We start from the raw sequence: 17,877 nt of genomic DNA on the forward strand, positions 1-17,877 counted from the left end.
ATGGATGGCTAGTCCAGATTTGCAGTTCTAACGAGGTCCAAGGAACTGGAAAGAAACGCAAAGTGAAACGATTATATACTTAACATCTGCACAGAAATTGGTCTGTAACTACGATAATCTGAGTACAATGGGTCAGTGTGTATTAACATACCTTAAGTAGGTCAGGGGGACCACTAAAGGATGCAGAAAGGTCTAGTTGGGTCAAGGCCAGGGGTTCCAAGCCTCTTAATACAGTATACTAGAGTATATATTAGTGTATTCCTGCCCTGACTCAACATGTTGACTCAGGGATTGCATGTCAAAACCACCAAGTCATATGGTACAAGGGTACTCCAGAGCCATGGTACTAGTGTAGAATACTGTAGAATAAAATCGAAGGGCTAAATGTAGTTTGCTGAGGCTTTATACTAACACTGTATTAGCTGAGATGTGTTCATAATGGGTTCTAAATCTATACGTTTTACATACTCAATCATCTATTAGTTTTACCTTGCATTGAGTTATAACAGATAACACTTCTATTGCAGGATCCATGTGTGATCAAACATCTGCCAAAGGTGCTGAACCCAGAGTGTCATCTTAGATGATCCATGGTCCCAGGTAGGTGGAATACAGTATGAACCATCTTAGGCTGTTGCATGTAAATGCTAGTAGAGCCATGTATTACACAGACACACACATGCACACACAGTTTAGACAGGTATAAAGTGAGTGAGTTCACACACCATGTCCCCATGATGGAAAACAGTTCTCAACATCAAAAGAAGGCAAAGCTCACTGTCTCTCCCAGGGATATATGTGCTGCATATAAGATAAGAAGAAGGGAAAGAAAAACAGACAGCGAGTGAATGATAAAGAGGGAGATGGGGAAATGGGGGGCAGAACCATAAAACCATGAATGCTATCAAAGGACTGTTTGTTACATGGAAATGAAACAGCATTATATCTTTATGTGCACAAAAAGATGTTCAAACGTATATTTGAGAGAAAGAGGCTGAAAGGGGAGGATAGTAATTCTGAGACTCCATTACATAACAGTGGTATTGGGTTTAATAACCTGGCATTATATATATATGCTCAGTGGTGTTTGGTAATGGAGTAAATGTAATTTGTTACTGTACTTGAGCAGCTATTTACATATCTACACTTTAAGTGTTTAAGTGAGACTTTTACTTTTAACTTCACTACATTTCAAACTCAAATATCTTGTCCTTATTGGCAGCTAAAATGCAGGTTTTCGGGCTCATGATCATTTGAATAGATATCAATCAGTGTTTGAGTCATTAATATTATTCAATTAATAGATCAGTGTGCTGAAAGTAACATCAGAGTCATTTCACATAAACTGAATCAAAGAAGCAAAGAGTCTAGTGATAAAAATGATAAGAAAATAATAGCCATATTAAATCATAGTACTTTGGATACTTACGTACATATGAAGGTCAATACTTTTGTACTTTTACTCAAGTAAAAGTTTAAAGGGAGCACTTTTATATTTACTGGAGTCATATTTACCATTTATATCTCTACTTGAACTGCATAATTTGTGTACTTCGTCCATTACTAGAAATGCTCAAGAACCAGCTCACAGTCATGGAAGAATGTTGAGCAGTATCGGACAGAAAGAGGGTCCAATAGTGTACAGTAAAAAAGGGTGCAATAGTGAATACGAACCAAACAAAAAAAGGACAAAAAGTGAGAGGTAAGGATGGGGGGGTTTGGAACAGAGGAGAGTGAGAGAGCAGTGGGGCTGTTCCCCCTGGCTCAAGCCTTGATTAACACCAGACCGCCAAACAGGAAATGGCCTGGCCAGTGCCGAACAACGGGAGACCATCCATCTGGAGCCCAGTGCTGACTAACACACACACACGCACACACACACACACACTCTTACATTTAGACTTGTTTCACAAGTACAAATGAAGACCTGAATCCAAAAAAGCGATCACTGATACACATGTTATGAAAAGGTCACACTTGCAGCATGCAATAAAAAAAAAGAAAACTGATGGGAATACTGGAACAAGAAACGAAGAACAAGCATACCAGATATCAGCACACTGCAGGAATCAGGGAAATGCAGTGGATGTAAATCTCAGTAATACATATAGTAGTGGTGGGGGTTCAGGGTAAAAAAAAAAGGGTTAAAATCCTAACAGTCACCGAGGGAATTAAACAAAGAAAAAGGTTTAAGGCAGATGAGCAAAAGTAGTAAAAAGCAAGCACTTGCAGATGCCATTTGTAACCGCAACTTGCAGGTCTGACTGTAAAGCACTTCATCCGTCAGTCACCCGATAAAACCCAGGCCTAGCCAGGACTACCCAACCCCCTTTCTATTCCAAAAAACACACCGACAAACCGCAAGAAGAAGAAAGGATTTGAATCCCAGCGATGTTCCAGACAGTCGCGTGTTCGAGGCCTGTAGGCCAGACCCCCAGAGAGAAAAATCACTTTCTCAGAGTGAGTATGTTTATGAGTGTATAAGCTAAACATAATCCTCAGTGGACTCGTGGCTGAACCGAGTCGTGTGTGTGTGACCAGGGGTGACAGTCCACAAGTAACCCAGTGGAACCCGTTCATTGCTTCTTCATATTTCCTCAAAAAAAAAGAAAAAAAAAAAACCCCGCTAAAGGGCAGAAAAAAAACTACACACTTTCTACAATCATCTCTGCGTGTTTTGTGCCTCTTATATACAGCTCCAAGTTATAGCCAGGTTTAACTGCGACAAATCCTAGTCAACAAAAATCATAAATAAATAAGTGAACGGATATTAATATTTGTTAGTTGATTCAAGTGTGGCTTGAATGATTTAGAAAGAGGAGGAATACATTTCACTGAAGGTTTTATAGCTACACAATAGTAGTTGGGGGAGGTGGTAACTTAGTGTTTAAGGCATTGACCTTTGGTTACGAAGACAATTATTTGAAATGAAAGCCACACCAAGTTGCCACTCCTGGCCCCTGAGCCACACCCTTAACTCAGCTGGATGAACTGATAAGGGCATCTACCAAAAGCCATAAATGTAAATGAAGTAGAGATCGAGATCTGGAGGCTGTCCATCAAAATTCAGTGCCCAGGTAACGTTAGTTAAATGTTAGTCAGAGAAGCAAACAAAGGACCATTAGTAAGTGTGAAAGAGCTAAAGAGATCCAAGCTCAAATGGGAAAAGCTGTTTGGAGTAAAATATCTGACTGATAAGAAGTAAAAAACAAAAACAAAACATGAATATGAGTTTGACCAAAGTCATGCTGGAGACTCAGTAAACAAGATCTGGTCTGAAAAGACCAACATTTTAGTTTTTGGTCAGGAGGAACAATACTCGTTACCATGGTGTGGAAATGCTTTGCATCAGCATGGATTGTGAATGCATGGAGCTAAACAAGCATCAGTGTGAGAAATGTTAAAAGGTAGGAAGATTTCGGTGTTAGACGACTTTGTAAAGCCCAAGTGTAAAGATTTCAAAGTTAGAGCGGCAGATAAGCAAAACTACTGCTCTTCAGTTCAAAGACACTAAGTACAACGGGGGACCGGTTTGTTCTCTGGAGGACCAGTGAGAAAAACTGTTGCCATGTAAATCCTCCGTGGCTGTTTTAAGCCTCCTGAGACAGAACAAGAGCAAGAAAACAAATACAAAATACGAAGCGGGATTTTCACACTGTTTTTAGGATTATGTGATCAAGATACGTGAATTTAATCATCATAAATAAAATCCAATGTGATTCCTGCTAATATATCACATCTGCTTTTCTGTTTAACAATTCTTCTTGCTGCTCTTATCTTAGCCTTAAGGATTACAGTATAAAAACTGGATATGTTTTGGAGTATCGTGTGCTCAGGACGTCTGTGTTTATCTCTTAGATTGGCTGGTGCTGTCCTGATTAGTTATAGTGAAAATGGTGTGCATTTTAAATCCGGGAAAAACTATACTGAAAAAATTCAAAAGAACAAACTTGGGTCCGCTAGAGAATCAGTCAAAATATAAAGCGTCCTGTGCAAAAATAACGGGAGAAAATACGGATTTGCCAAATAAAAGGAATCTGCAAAATCAAAGCAAATGAGGCAACGTGTGCCTTACATATCTCTGTAATGCTTCGAATGGATGATTTTTAAAAGTTTGTGGACACCTGACTGTAAGATGTGCTTTTGAACATCCTATTCCACATTTAGTCCCCATCTGCCATTATAATAACCTATTCTGAGAAGACACCTGACTGTAAGATGTGCTTTTTGATTCATCCCAAAGGTGTTTAAAAGGGTTGGAACTCTATAAGAGGCCACTTAAGATCTTCCACTCCAACCCATGTAAAGCATATCTTCATGGAGCTGGCTTTGTGCACAGGGGCATTGCTGGAACAGGTTTGGGTCTGCTACTTCAAGAGAAATTCTAGCATACCACAACCATTGGCATCCAATATAATTGTGTGCCTCTGACTTTGTGGTAACAGCTTGGGGAAGGACCAAATATGGCTGAAAGAATTCCAATACTTTTACCCATCAGTGTATTAGAGATGAGACTGTTGCATCACAAAGCTCTTCTTTCTATACTTCCTGTCCTAAAGCAGGAATTAGTTTCATTTCCTTTCAGAAAAAAAGAAAAAAAAAAACCCAGACTGATTATTAATTTCCCTTTAATTACAGAATAGCCTTTAATTTCCTATGGGGGAACCAGACAGAGGCATTGTAATACTCTTAATGTGTGTGTGTCATTTAACATCATAAAACAGTAAATGAACTGTTTGAGATTCATTTCTCTCTTATGTATAGAGTAGAAGATTTATACACATACACACCCACACACATAGATCTGTGAAATTCCACTTAAAAAAATCGACATCCTCCTGATTGTGGCCGTTCCATTCACATATCGCACAAACACACCCACACACACGCAAACACACACAAAATAAACATATCAGATTCACCCACACAGCGACATACAACGGTTTTCATCAATCAGAGTTTGCCCCAAGGTCTTTCTGGTCCCAGGGCATTCTGGGAGGTCCTTGTGTAAGAAAGCCATGAAACCACAGCACTTCCTGTATTCCCTGCCCCAGGTTTTCACTGTCCAAACGTGTGCTTTGATGTGTGTAGACGTGTGTTCATTCCCTCACCATTCAATTTCATGCCTACTATTAACATTATTTGCATATTATATGGAAAACCATTGATCCTATAATAAAAAAAAATTAATCATATGATCAAGAACATTTCAGACTTTGTTCTGTAAAAAAAATCCAGCAACCACAGCCATAGCTACAGTATATCTGTAGTATATCTGATCTCCATCAAATTGTTACATTTTCTCATCTGATAAGCTTCAGCTCAAAATTCCTTCATTCATTAAATGAAATGAAATGTAGAACAGGCTGTTCAAATTCATACAAATCGTTTGAAGTGTCCACAAACTTTTGATCCACCACTGCACTGTATATGTGCACATTATTTGTTCGTTTCTACAGTGACTGCAAATGGCGTGTGTTTTTCCAGACACCCAGTGGAATATGGTGAGACGCTCCTATCAGCATTCTATTACAACGCTGCAATGTCCAGCTTTAAGGATTTCTTTACAAACAACAAAATTCCTCACAATTCCACATATCAAGGGAGTGAATAAATGAAGGAAGTTAAAAGGAGTTAATTAAATAATGAATAAATTAATTGAATGGATGAATTAATAACAAATGAATGCATTTAAAAACACACAAGATAAACTATGCTGAAATAGTTACGTAGAACATAAACTATTACACAATAAATATTGTTTAATAATGTAAAAACCCACATTATATTCACATCTGTATTACTTAAATGGGGTCTAACAAATTAACAAACTATTTAATTTTTCCATTTATTAAATTTTATATTAAAAAAAATAATTTGTGCCTATCTTATTGATCAGTAAAAAAAAAAGTATATATATATATATATATATATAGAAGTATAGTAGTGGGCCTTTTTAAATTTATTATTTTAAAAAAGTTTTTAACTGTTTACAAATGTTAATAATAATAAACAACGCTAACAAAAACTAGCAATTTTTGCATTGCATTTGTCCCCCCCAACTAGCAAAATTAAACCGAAGAGTGACTTAATAACCATAAGTTCACATACGTACCGGACCGTGAATTTTGTGTACCGTTATGCGTTGTGCACACATTTTATATATATATATATATATATATATATATATATATATATATATATATATATATATATATATATATATATATATATATATATATATATATATATATATATATATATATATATATATATATATATATATATATATATATATATATACAGTGCCCTCCACAATTATTGGCACCCCTGTTTAAGATGTGGTCGTGGACTTCTAAAAATTCTCCTTTTTTTTAAAACAACATAGAACCCAAATGCAAAAAGAGAAAATCCAACCTTTCATTTAAGTACATAACTTTGGTGGTAAAAAAAATCATACATTTAGAAAAAAAAAAAACTTGAAATCATGTGTCCCACAATTATTGGCACCCCTAACAATTCCTCTGAAAAATTTAATTGTTTTTTTTTTTTATATATTTTCTGTAGTTGCTAAGGTTGGTCAGGGTATCTAGGGACTTTTAATTAGTAATTCATGATTTCCTGTTTCCTGGGGTATAAATATGACGTGACACAGAGGCCTAATTCTCTTACCCATTTGTCAACATGGCAAAGACAAGAGAACACACCATTCAAGTAAGGCAGATGTGTGTCGACCTTCATAAGTCAGGCAATGGCTACAAGAAAATAGCCACTTGCCTTAACTTGCCGGTATCTACAGTCAGAGGAATCATTAAGAAGTTTAAAACAACTGGAACAGTGACAAACAAGGCTGGAAGAGGTCCCAAGTTTATCTTGCCACAACGCACAGTGAGGAGGATGGTAAGAGAAGTAAAAAAATTTCCCAAGCTCACCGTCACAGAATTGCATCAAAGAGTGGCATCTTGGGGTCACAGAGTCTCCAAAACAACCATCAGATGCTCCAACAAGCTGTTTGGGAGGCATGCAAGGAAAAAGCCTTTTCTCACAAACACTCACAAACGTAAACGTCTGGAGTTTGCTAAGCGGTACTGGGACTTCAACTGGGATCGTGTGCTTTGGTCAGATGAGACTAAGATTGAGCTTTTTGGCAACAAACACTCTAAGTGGGTCTGGCGTAAAACAAAAGATGAGTATGCCGAAAAGCACCTCATGCCCACCGTGAAGTATGGTGGAGGATCTGTGATGCTGTGGGCCTGTTTCTCTTCCAAAGGCCCTGGGAACCTTGTTAGGGTGCATGGCATTATGAACGCTTTGAAGTACCAGGATATTTTAAATAAAAACCTGATGGCCTCTGCCAGAAAGCTGAAGATGGGTCGTCATTGGGTCTTTCAGCAGGATAATGATCCAAAACATGTGGCAAAATCTACACAAAAGTGGTTCAGCAGTCACAAACTCAAGGTCCTCCCATGGCCATCTCAGTCCCCAGACCTCAACCCAATCGAAAACCTGTGGGGCGAGCTAAAGAGAAGAGTGCATAAGAGAGGACCCAGGACACTGGATGATCTAGAAAGATTGTGCAAAGAAGAATGGTCAAAATCCTCTCTGTGTTCTCCAATCTTGTGAAATGTTATAGGAGGAGATTAAGTGCTGTCTTGTTGGCAAAAGGAGGTTGTACAAAGTATTAACATCAGGGTGCCAATAATTGTGGGACACGTGATTTCAAGTTTTTTTTTTTCTAAATGTGTGATTTTTACCACCAAAGTAATGTACTTAAATAAAGGTTGGATTTTCTCTTTTTGCATTTGGGTTCTATGTTGTTTTAAAAAAGGAGAATTTTTAGAAGTCCACGACCACATCTTAAACAGGGGTGCCAATAATTGTGGAGGGCACTGTATATATATATATATATATATATATATATATATATATATATATATATATATATATATATATACAGTATGTGTTAAATGGACAAACATATCTATATATGAAAAGGCCAAGGATCAGAAAATCACGACACCACCAAGCTGCTAATACCGGGCCCTTGAGCAAGACCCTTAATCCTCAACTGCTCAGTTGTAAGTCACTCTGGTTAGGGGCATCTGCCAAATGCCATGAATGTAAATGTGTAGTTTGGGGTATTTTAAAACATGTCTTTACAGATGTAAATTCACTGATATTAGCCCCGACACAGGATGTCTAAAACCACTCAGAATGTGCTGCTAGACTGTACACTGCTGCATACAATCTATTAAAGGCTGCTTGAAATCTTCCCCTGATATTAGTCTACAGCACAAAAGTGTAAAAGTCTCTCATTTACAGTACTGCCTTCTACCACCACCAGCAAAGTTCCCTTTTCCAGACTTCCAGTCATAACCTGCATAACATTCTGAGTTGTATGGTCATGGTGAAGCCTGAGGTAATGCACCAGGATTCTCATTTCCTACAGTGTGAGGTTTAAAAGAAAGCATGTTCTTGGATAAACACTGGTTCAGCCTTTAATTAAAACCATACACGCACACCCCCTTCTACATCCAGTTTGAGTCGAACCTCTAGATATGATCTTTCTTTCACACTCTACATTGTGTGTGTGTGTGTGTGTGTGTGTGTGTGTGTGTGTGTGTGTGTGTGTGTGTGTGTGTCTAAAATTCAATTCATGTGCGCTTGAAAAACAGATTTTTGCCAAATTGTTTGGCCAGTGAGCATTGGGTATAAGAAAGAGAGAGAGAGAGAGAGAGAGAGAGAGAGACAGCCTGAGACAAAAAACACAGAGGAGGGGGGAGACAGAGAGAAAGAGAAACAGACTGAGACAAATAACACAGAGAGGGGGAAGAGAGAGAAAGAGACGTAGTGTGGGTGACCTATGTGTGGGTGTGTGGGATGAGAAAAGAGAGAGGGACAGATAGAGACAGATAGAGCGAGACAGAGAAACAAACAGAGAAATCAGCTCTCCATTAGATTAACTTATAAAGCAGGAATACCTGTATGTTATTTGTCTTTTATAATGTGCGTTTGTGTGTGTGTGTGTGTGTGTGTGTGTGTATCATACATGCCCATCCAAAGGCCTATTAATGAACACACACACACACACACAGACACACACACACTTACTTTCTCCCTTTTTGGACACACCTGCTTCACCTTGAAAAGTGCAAGAGTGTAATTACAGGGCATGGATGCAAGAAAGGAAAAAAGAAGTGTGTGAGAGAGAGAGAGAGAGAGAGAGAGAGAGAGAGAGAGAGAGAGAAGGTGAGGAAAAAATACAGCACCTTCATCCTTTAAAGCTTTTCTTCATACACGGTGTGTAAGTTGACGAAAGCTCATCAAGTTGACGACACCCACGAAACTCCATAAAAGGCAAAACTCAAACGAACTGCAATAAAGGACTTTCTGATAAAGACTATAATATTTAACAGCACCTTAAAGGACAAAATAAATGAAAGTTTACAAGTAAGAAAATCTTCACAGCCTTGATGATGGCACGTTAGAAAAAACCATTAGTCCACAGGAAGTGGATCGTCTGCAGCGCGCTAGGGAGTCTACAACACATTACAGCTCGAGACAGAGCAGATCAGTGACTTATCGCTTATAGCTGACGGATTTTTGTGTGTAATTAAAATAGATGGATAGATTATTTATACAACAGACGCTACTCATCGTTAAGTCCATGACTTGAAGACGGCTGAGGTTTTGCAAGGCCATGCATTACTTTTTCCATCTTTCTTGTTTTCTGGTGATCACGACATGATAACAAAAAGCTGTTTTCTCGCCTTTTTTTTTTCACGGTGTGAGAACGTCACTGTTATTTACATAACCACTGCAGCCTTTATTAATGTAGCAGCTGCCTGCTGTAGAGAGGATGGTGAGACTGCTGTAGAGATAATGGTGAGACTGCTGTAGAGATAATGGTGAGACTGCTGTAGAGATGATGGTGAGACTGCTGTAGAGATGATGGTGAGACTGCTGTAGAGATAATGGTGAGACTGCTGTAGAGATGATGGTGAGACTGCTGTAGAGATGATGGTGAGACTGCTGTAGAGATGATGGTGAGACTGCTGTAGAGATTATAGTGAGACTGCTGTAGAAATGATGGTGAGATGTAGATTTCATCTCCACTATAAATACTAACTCAAACAGCTCAGTACTACACCACAGAAGATCCTAAGACCTCTTACAGCTGGGAAGCCTTTTTACAGTCATAAACAAACAAACAAACGTTTACATTTACGGCATTTGGCAGATGCCCTTATCCAGAGAGACTTACAACTGCACAGTTAAGGGTTAAGGGCCTTGCTCAAGGGCCCAGCAGTGGCAGCTCGTTGGTGGTGGGATTTGAACTTGTGACCTTCCGATCCAAAGTCCAATGAGCTACCACCTCAAACAAACAGGAAACACACCACAAATAAAGAAAGAGGAAAGGAAGCAAAAGAATGTAAACTTTTTAGCAAACAAAACCATCAATAAATGAACACACAATTCAAACTATTAAACCGCTAAGTAAACAAACAAACAAAACCCGAAATAGACTAATAAATAAAACAAAAAAGAGAAATAAATAAAACATCAGCAAGAAACTAACAAACAAATGTCACAAAACAAACGAATAGTAGGTTAAAAAGATAAATAAATAATAAATAAATATGAATAAATAAATGACACACAAACAAAACATCAGATAAATAAAAAACAGACAGACCGACAGACAGACAGATAGATAAACAGGCAGACAGACAGACAGATGACACACACGTCTAAACCATCTCAATCTCGCCTCCCTTACCTTGTCTCCAAAAAGGCCTACATGTGCTGTCCCTCTAATAAACGTCTCCAGTTTTTTTTCAAATATAAAATTGGAATAAAAATCTAGAAATGCAATTTTTTTCCTTCCGTGGAAATAAAACCCCAAAAACACGTGTTGCTTTGAGAGAGACTGTAAAAGTCTGTGGGTCTGTGCACACTAAAATTAAGATGTGCTTTTTGAACATCCATTTCACATTTAGTTCTTATTTGCTGTAATAATAAGCTCCACTATTCTGGGAAGATGCTGCACTAGATTTTAGAATGTGTTTGTGAAAATTTTTGCGCAACATCGTTTATCTGCAATAAATGGACATTCGGTGCAACCCAGATGAGTCTGTTTCCTCTCAAGGTTTCTTCCTTACGCCATCTCGGGGAGTTTTTCCTTCACCACAGTCACCACCGGCTCACTCATCAGGGACAAACTTACTAATAAAGAACATGTTCATTTTTATCACCACATTATCTGTGTCAAGCTGCTTTGAGACAATGTTCATTGTTAAAAACGCTCTACAAATAAAATTAATTGAATTGATTTTGAGCCGGTAAATTTAGGTACTGATGTAGGTGAGGTGAGGAGACCTGGGGTGCAGTCATTGTACCAATTCATCCAAAAGGTGTTCAATAGGGGTTAAGAACTCAGCAGGCCTCTCGAGATCCTCCACTGCAACCCATGTAAAGCATATCCTAATAGAGCTGGGGCATTGTCATGCTGGAACAGGGGGCAAAAGAAGCCTAGCTCAAAAGAAGAGGAAATTTCATGCTACAGCATCCAAAGACATTCTATACCATATGTGTCAAACTCAAGGCCCACATCTGTCCAATGTACAATTATATCCGGCCCCCCAGATCATTTTATATAGATCTATTATTATTGTTATTAATGGCCCGGCGATATGAAGCGCTGATAACACACAAACTACAGATCCCATGATGCAGCGCTTCAGCTGCCTTAGCGAATGCTAGGCTACCTGGGAACATTCCAGCATCAATCAAGTCGAGCTTCTGTTGATATATTTAATCCTATTGTACAGTTATTGCGAGGCCCCCACAATAACGAAGAGAAAAGTTGATTCTGAAAACCGATGGGAGGCTGAGTATATGTTTACTGACACTGCCGGTAAACCCTTGTGTCGGCACTATGAGACAAAACATCAGGAGAAGCTGAAAAACCTGAATGCAGAGCAGAAGATACAGAAAGTAGAAGAGTTAAAGAAGAATCTGACATTTCAGCAGACGTTTTTCACCAGAGCAAAATCACAAAATAAAGCTGGTGTGAAAGCAGAGAAGAAATCAGAGCCTCATCAGCCGGTTATTTACTGAGGGAGATTTTCTGAAGAGCTGCATGATGAAGCTGTGAGATGTCTTGTGTTTGACAGGAGACATTTTTATTTGTTGTTATTTTAACGGTTGCTTAAAAGTTTTTTCGCAGCATGTTCATATTTCTATCTTGTATAATTTTGACAGGAGATATTTTAATGGAGAGCAAAATATTTTAAGTTATTAAAAGTTTAAGTTGATTTTTTCTGGAATAATATTCCTGTCTGTTTATATTCATATTTATGTAAAAAAACATTTGGTTTTAGTGTGTTCAATAAATGTTTTTCCTGTTCGGCCCACGACCTAAAGTGTGCTTTGAGTTTTGGCCCCCTGAGCAATTGAGTTTTACAGCCCTGATCTATACAATTGTGAACTTTGTGGTAGCAATTCTGAAAGCTCCACATATCGCTGAGAAAGTCAGGTGTCCCAATACTTCAGTCCAGAAAGTGTTTGCAATCAGTTATGGGTCCAGAAATTCTAAATTAAAGCATATGAACGCTCAGTGTGAAAGTTTTTATCTGGAGGACTCTATGCTATGGGTTGCTGAATTGCAGCAGGCTACAGGACGGCCTTTAGGAGCCTCACTAAAACTAAAGCCACACACACACACACACACACACACACACAGTGAAACACGCAAAGCGTGTTGTGGTTTGGGTCGGACTCAAGGTCAGAAATCTAGCACTCTTGATTCAGAAATCCTTGAAGTGAAGCACAGACTCACATCTAATGCTATTTAAAATTCTGCTACAAATGAATAATAATAAAAAAAAAGCTGAAATCCTGCAAGTAATTCAAACCTTTAGTTGGTTAGAGCGCCTATAAATGGCTGCATTGTGTGTTCAGAAATCAACCCTCACCTGACAAAGAAGGAGAGAAAGAATGAAAAAAAGAGAACGGCTTTTGCTTCAGTGTGTTGGATGAAGCCTGTCATTAATACATTTGTACTCAATGGATTGTGTGTGTGTGTGAGAGAGAGAGAGAGAGAGAGAGAGAGAGAGAGAGAGAGAGAGAGAGAGAGCGATGCAGAGTGTGTGATGAAGTGTGGTGAAGGTGGTGAGTAAGTATCTCTGTCACTCAGAAAGCAGGACCTAGTGAGATCGAAGCCAGACACATGTTAACCCTTTCCCAGCCATCAGCGGCTCTATTTCTCTCTTCTCCTCGAACGTTCCTTTTCCCCCTCCGTCTGCTCCACCTGGTCTTCAGTATTGCATGGTGTATGAAGTCATGTGTTCCCTGGCAATGCAGTTGCAGTGCCGAGATCAGGTCCAATGAATGGTTCATGTTTGGGTGGATCCTTTACTGTGTGTGTGTGTGTGTGTGTGTGTGTGTGTGTGTGTGTGTGTGTGAGTCGTGGTGTTCGGGCTGGCCGGAGAGGACCCGACTCTACAGGTGGTCCCGCTACAGTCTAAATACACTCAAATTATAAGCGCTTTTTGGATAGCGGAAAAGTTACAAGCTGTGATTTTGACATGTAAAAGAAGCCAAGTGCAATTAAATACGGGTCAGATGTCCACAGATTTTCTTTTTTAGGAAAATAGTTTTTTTTTTAATGATCAGTTGGTGAACATATTTAAGTGGGAGGCCAAATAGGACCAAATGGAAGGGAAAGAGCAACTGTGTGTGAGAAATCCTGGACATTTGTGTCTGTGCTGGAAGAGCAGTTCGTATTCTGGTACTGGGACACCTGACCTTTCCAGCCATACAAGCTTCTTCCCAAAAGATACTAGAAAGCAGGGTCACATATTCATGGGATTTTATAATCCCACTATACACAAAGCCAGCCCCATGAAGGTATGCTTCATATGGGCTGGAAAACAATTTTGTTTTCCATTTTATCCACCATTTCAGTTTAGTCTGCCGTTTTAGTTGCCCATGCATCTATGTGTAAAATACCACATCACTGACCAGTGTGTAAATGTATGTTTTGTTTAACCGGTAGACAAAAATCCTGTTATTTTTTCCCACTTTAAATATAAAAAAATAAAAATAAATCTCAGCACTATTATTAAACAACAAAGATTACCCAAGAGGTATCTCGAAATCCAAGTTCAGAATAAAGGTATATCTCATCCAACTTGCTCTTAAAGAACATGCAGTTAAACTGCCCGCTAGGTGAATGTTGACATTAGGACATTTCCATGAACATTTCCATGTTGTGTAAAAAATTAAGAAAATAAGCAATATTTAATATTTCATTAAAGAGGTTGAGATCAATCCATGAAACAGATATGTAGATAGGGAATTGAAATGGCCACATTACAAATGCAGCACATTCGTAAATAAATGTGTTGCATCATGGGAAATGGTGTAGAACGCAAAGAACTGTACATCCAATCTGGAGTATTGCCCGAGTATAACCTGTTCTCTTATTACTTACAAATTCTTCCATGTAAAAAAAAAAAAAAGACCATTTAGCACTATATTAATATTACACCATCATTATCTCCCCCATTCCCAGTGTGAACATAGTGGTACCTGTAATTCCCTGCACCGTAGGGCTCAGTGTGGTCTGCTGGGTCATTAGAAGTGTCAAAGCCCCGATGATTTCCCTCTCCACCTTCTCCTGGTTCTTTGTTCCCCTTGCCTGCGTCTCCTGAGCCAGAGAGTACACATACACCAACAGCAGCAGCAGCTCGTCCACGCTGAAATCAGCCTGACCTGAATCTGAACCAGTCTTAGTGCCACTGGACTTCATAAGGGGAAGAAACTGCTTCAGGACGTCTGCCAGGGCCGACTCTCCCAGTGCCTAAAACATAAACAGAAGAACATAGAACAGTAGAATAAATTATACAACTCTAACACCTCGCCGTCTTCAGGAACACGACGTTCCCTCAGAGCGAAGTTCTAATATCCGTTTGAACGCAAGCCTTCCAGCCAATCAGAATTCAAAATTCGGACTGATGTGGTATGGTACAGTATCTCAAAAAAGTGAGTGCACCCCGCACAATTCAGCAAGCATTTTAGTATCTTCTCAAGGGACAATACTATAGAAATAAAACTTGGATATATATTTAGAGTAGTCAATTTGCAGCTTACAGGTTTACTGTCCTCTAAAAATAACAACATACAGCCATTATTGTCTAAATATCTGCCAACAAAAGTGAGTACACCCTGAGTGAGAACAGCTATATGTTATGTAATTGTGAAAAGCCACATGTCCTATTCATCATGTTCACGTTTTTTTCATGTTCATGCTTCACAGGACCATACAAATTTGTGTATCTTGTTTTAAAGCAGGTAAAATTTGGAGCTTTGAGTACAATTCTTTCATAGTGACCACTGGATGTTCAACATGCACCTCATGGTAATGACTCTCTGAGAATTTGAGAATTTGAATTGTTGCTCTCCACAAACATGCCAAGGCTATAAGAAGATCAGTAACACCCTGAAACTGAGTTACAGTTCAGTGGTCAGGGTCATACAGAGGTTTTCAAGATGGTTTCCACTCTGAACAGACCTCACAAGAGTCCATCGAAAAAAAGTCGAGTCCTCGTGCTGTGCGTCAGGTGCAGAAGCGAAAAAACAGACGAATACGCCCACACTGCAATAAGTCTAGTGCAACACTCATCATTACAGTAAGAGTGAGAAAACTGTTCATTACAACAACATGGAAAGCAACCCGAGATCGCAGCAAAACAGAAATTTGGCATGTGATATTTCTCATTATGTGGTGTCAAAAGCCTTGATATACAGCAAAATAGTTTAAAAGTACAAGAAACCCATGTTATTAAACAAATAATTGTGTATAGCACTAACAACCCTTTTTATTGTCCGAATAAACAAGCACAGACTGAACAGTGTGTTCCTGCATAAGAACTCCACACAAAGACTATTTAATTCTCTTCTGAATAGATATTGCTGTAAAGAAAAGAGTTCCCGTTGGGCACAGCACACCTCCTTGACCCAACAAAAACATTTGGTTCTCTTCCTCTGGAGAAAAGTGAACTGGCCTGGATTCAGGGTCACATAACTGAAACCTACAAGACCTTCATTCTAAGAAAACAACGTGTTCTTGAAGACCGCAAGGTTCTTCGCTAAACACAGTAAAGCCGTGATCTCGGTGTGTGTGTGGACCCAAGGCTTTGCTGCAAACCTCGTTTTCAGCATTTCATACCTCATAATTTATACATGTTGCGCCAAATGCAAAACACCTGCGCTGGGAGCTTTTTATTATAATATTACAACCCAAATTCCAAAAAAGTTGGGAGATTGTAATTGCAATAATTTGTACATCTGCAAATGGAAATGTACTATTTTAAGGGAAAATAAGGTCATTTTGAATTTGATGGCTGCAACATGTCTCAAAAAAGTTGGGACAGGGCCATGGGTCAGGGTTCACCACTGTGTAGTGTCTTCTGTTCGTATATATCTGAGAAGTAAGAAAACCAGTTGCTGCCGTTTTGGGAGACAAATGTTGTTTTGACAATGTTTTGATTTTGACATCAAACAGGATGGTGGTTTAACAATCAAACAATGGATGGATGGATGTATGGATGGATGGATAGACAGACAGACAGATCTAGGAGTACGTGTGGCATTTTTCTCTCTAGGGTATTAAACATGATAAGATTATGTTTTTTGAGCATTATATTACACAATTTGTGTGTACTGGATTTTTTCCACTGATTTCCACTGGATTTTAAAGTGTACTCGTGGAGAAAAATCAGATACTAATGCACGATGAAGAGCCTCCATATTGCTGGAAAAGTCAAGTGTCCAAATACTTTATAGTGTTTATAGTGTTCATATAGTGTAGACAGACAGACAGAAAAGATTGAAAGACGTGTATTTATTTTGTAATACTATACACCGATAAACTACTGAGTTTCATTTGAGGCCAACAATGTGAGAAATATCTATGCTAGCTGTGTGAGCTGGCACAATAAACATTAAATATTAATCAGATCATTTCAAAAACTGAGATTTGTAGTCTGCCATCTGGAGTCCAGACATCAATGATCTAGAGAAAGGAAGCCAAGATTAGCTTCTGGGCAGAATCTGATCTCAGGCTGTCACTGATTGATGTTATATTAAAGATGACTGCTCCTTTTCCTCTCAGCAGGTCATAAATCCACAAGGGTTATAATCAGGTAGCTGCTGATGTATGTCTGGCAGATTTAATATCTTATTTTGGTATACAGCCTTTCTTTGTTGTAATTGCAATTACAACCCTTTTCATTCTGCACTGAGACAAACTCAGCAGAAAAGTTTTAAAAAGTTGGAGAAGTTGACGACCTTAAAATACGCTCCCAGCCAAACAGACAGGAAATGAGCACTCCCTTTCTTCCATTCTCGTCTCCTTACTGAGATAATCACTTTAAGACCAGCCCTGGTTATAATATCAGGAAGTGATAAGCTCAGGAGATGACCTGCATCACACCTAGTCTGTATCAAACTCTTTATGCATACAGAATTGAATGTGTGAATCTGAAGGGTCTTTTCTCATCTTCAGCTAAACCGAATACAAGTCTAATGTCACGTACTTTGAAAAAAAATACTAATAAATAATTAATTGCAAATATTATTAATACTACTATCTCTATGCTGCATTGGCTCTCAATAGAATCACACATTGAGCTGAGCAAAATTTCGGTCTATTCTGGCCTGCAAAACCTGCATTTGATTCAAAGGTGCAGGCTATTTGTTAGTACCTAGAATAATGAAGAATACAGCAGGGGGCATAGCTTTATCTTTCAAAGACCCACAGTAGTAAAACAGTGTCTCACTGTTCAGGGTTGAAAACATATTTGTTTAGTC

General features: G+C 38.7%; 1 protein-coding gene across 4 annotated transcripts in view; it reads right to left on the bottom strand.

Annotated features, from left to right (window-relative positions):
* Positions 1-17,877, bottom strand: part of scfd2 (sec1 family domain containing 2) — a 138,595-nt gene that overhangs the window by 51,416 nt on the left and 69,302 nt on the right. For all 4 annotated transcript variants that reach the window (XR_006923892.1, XR_006923891.1, XM_046836056.1 and 1 more), the window contains exon 5: positions 14,596-14,866. Coding sequence is in view for 2 of the 4 variants with exons in the window: in XM_046836056.1 (XP_046692012.1) it covers positions 14,596-14,866 (271 nt within the window). In the remaining 2 variants the exon portion in view is untranslated. The remainder of the gene's footprint in view (positions 1-14,595; positions 14,867-17,877) is intronic.

This window comes from Silurus meridionalis, chromosome 23, assembly GCF_014805685.1.
Source record: "Silurus meridionalis isolate SWU-2019-XX chromosome 23, ASM1480568v1, whole genome shotgun sequence".
Taxonomy (NCBI): domain Eukaryota; kingdom Metazoa; phylum Chordata; class Actinopteri; order Siluriformes; family Siluridae; genus Silurus; species Silurus meridionalis.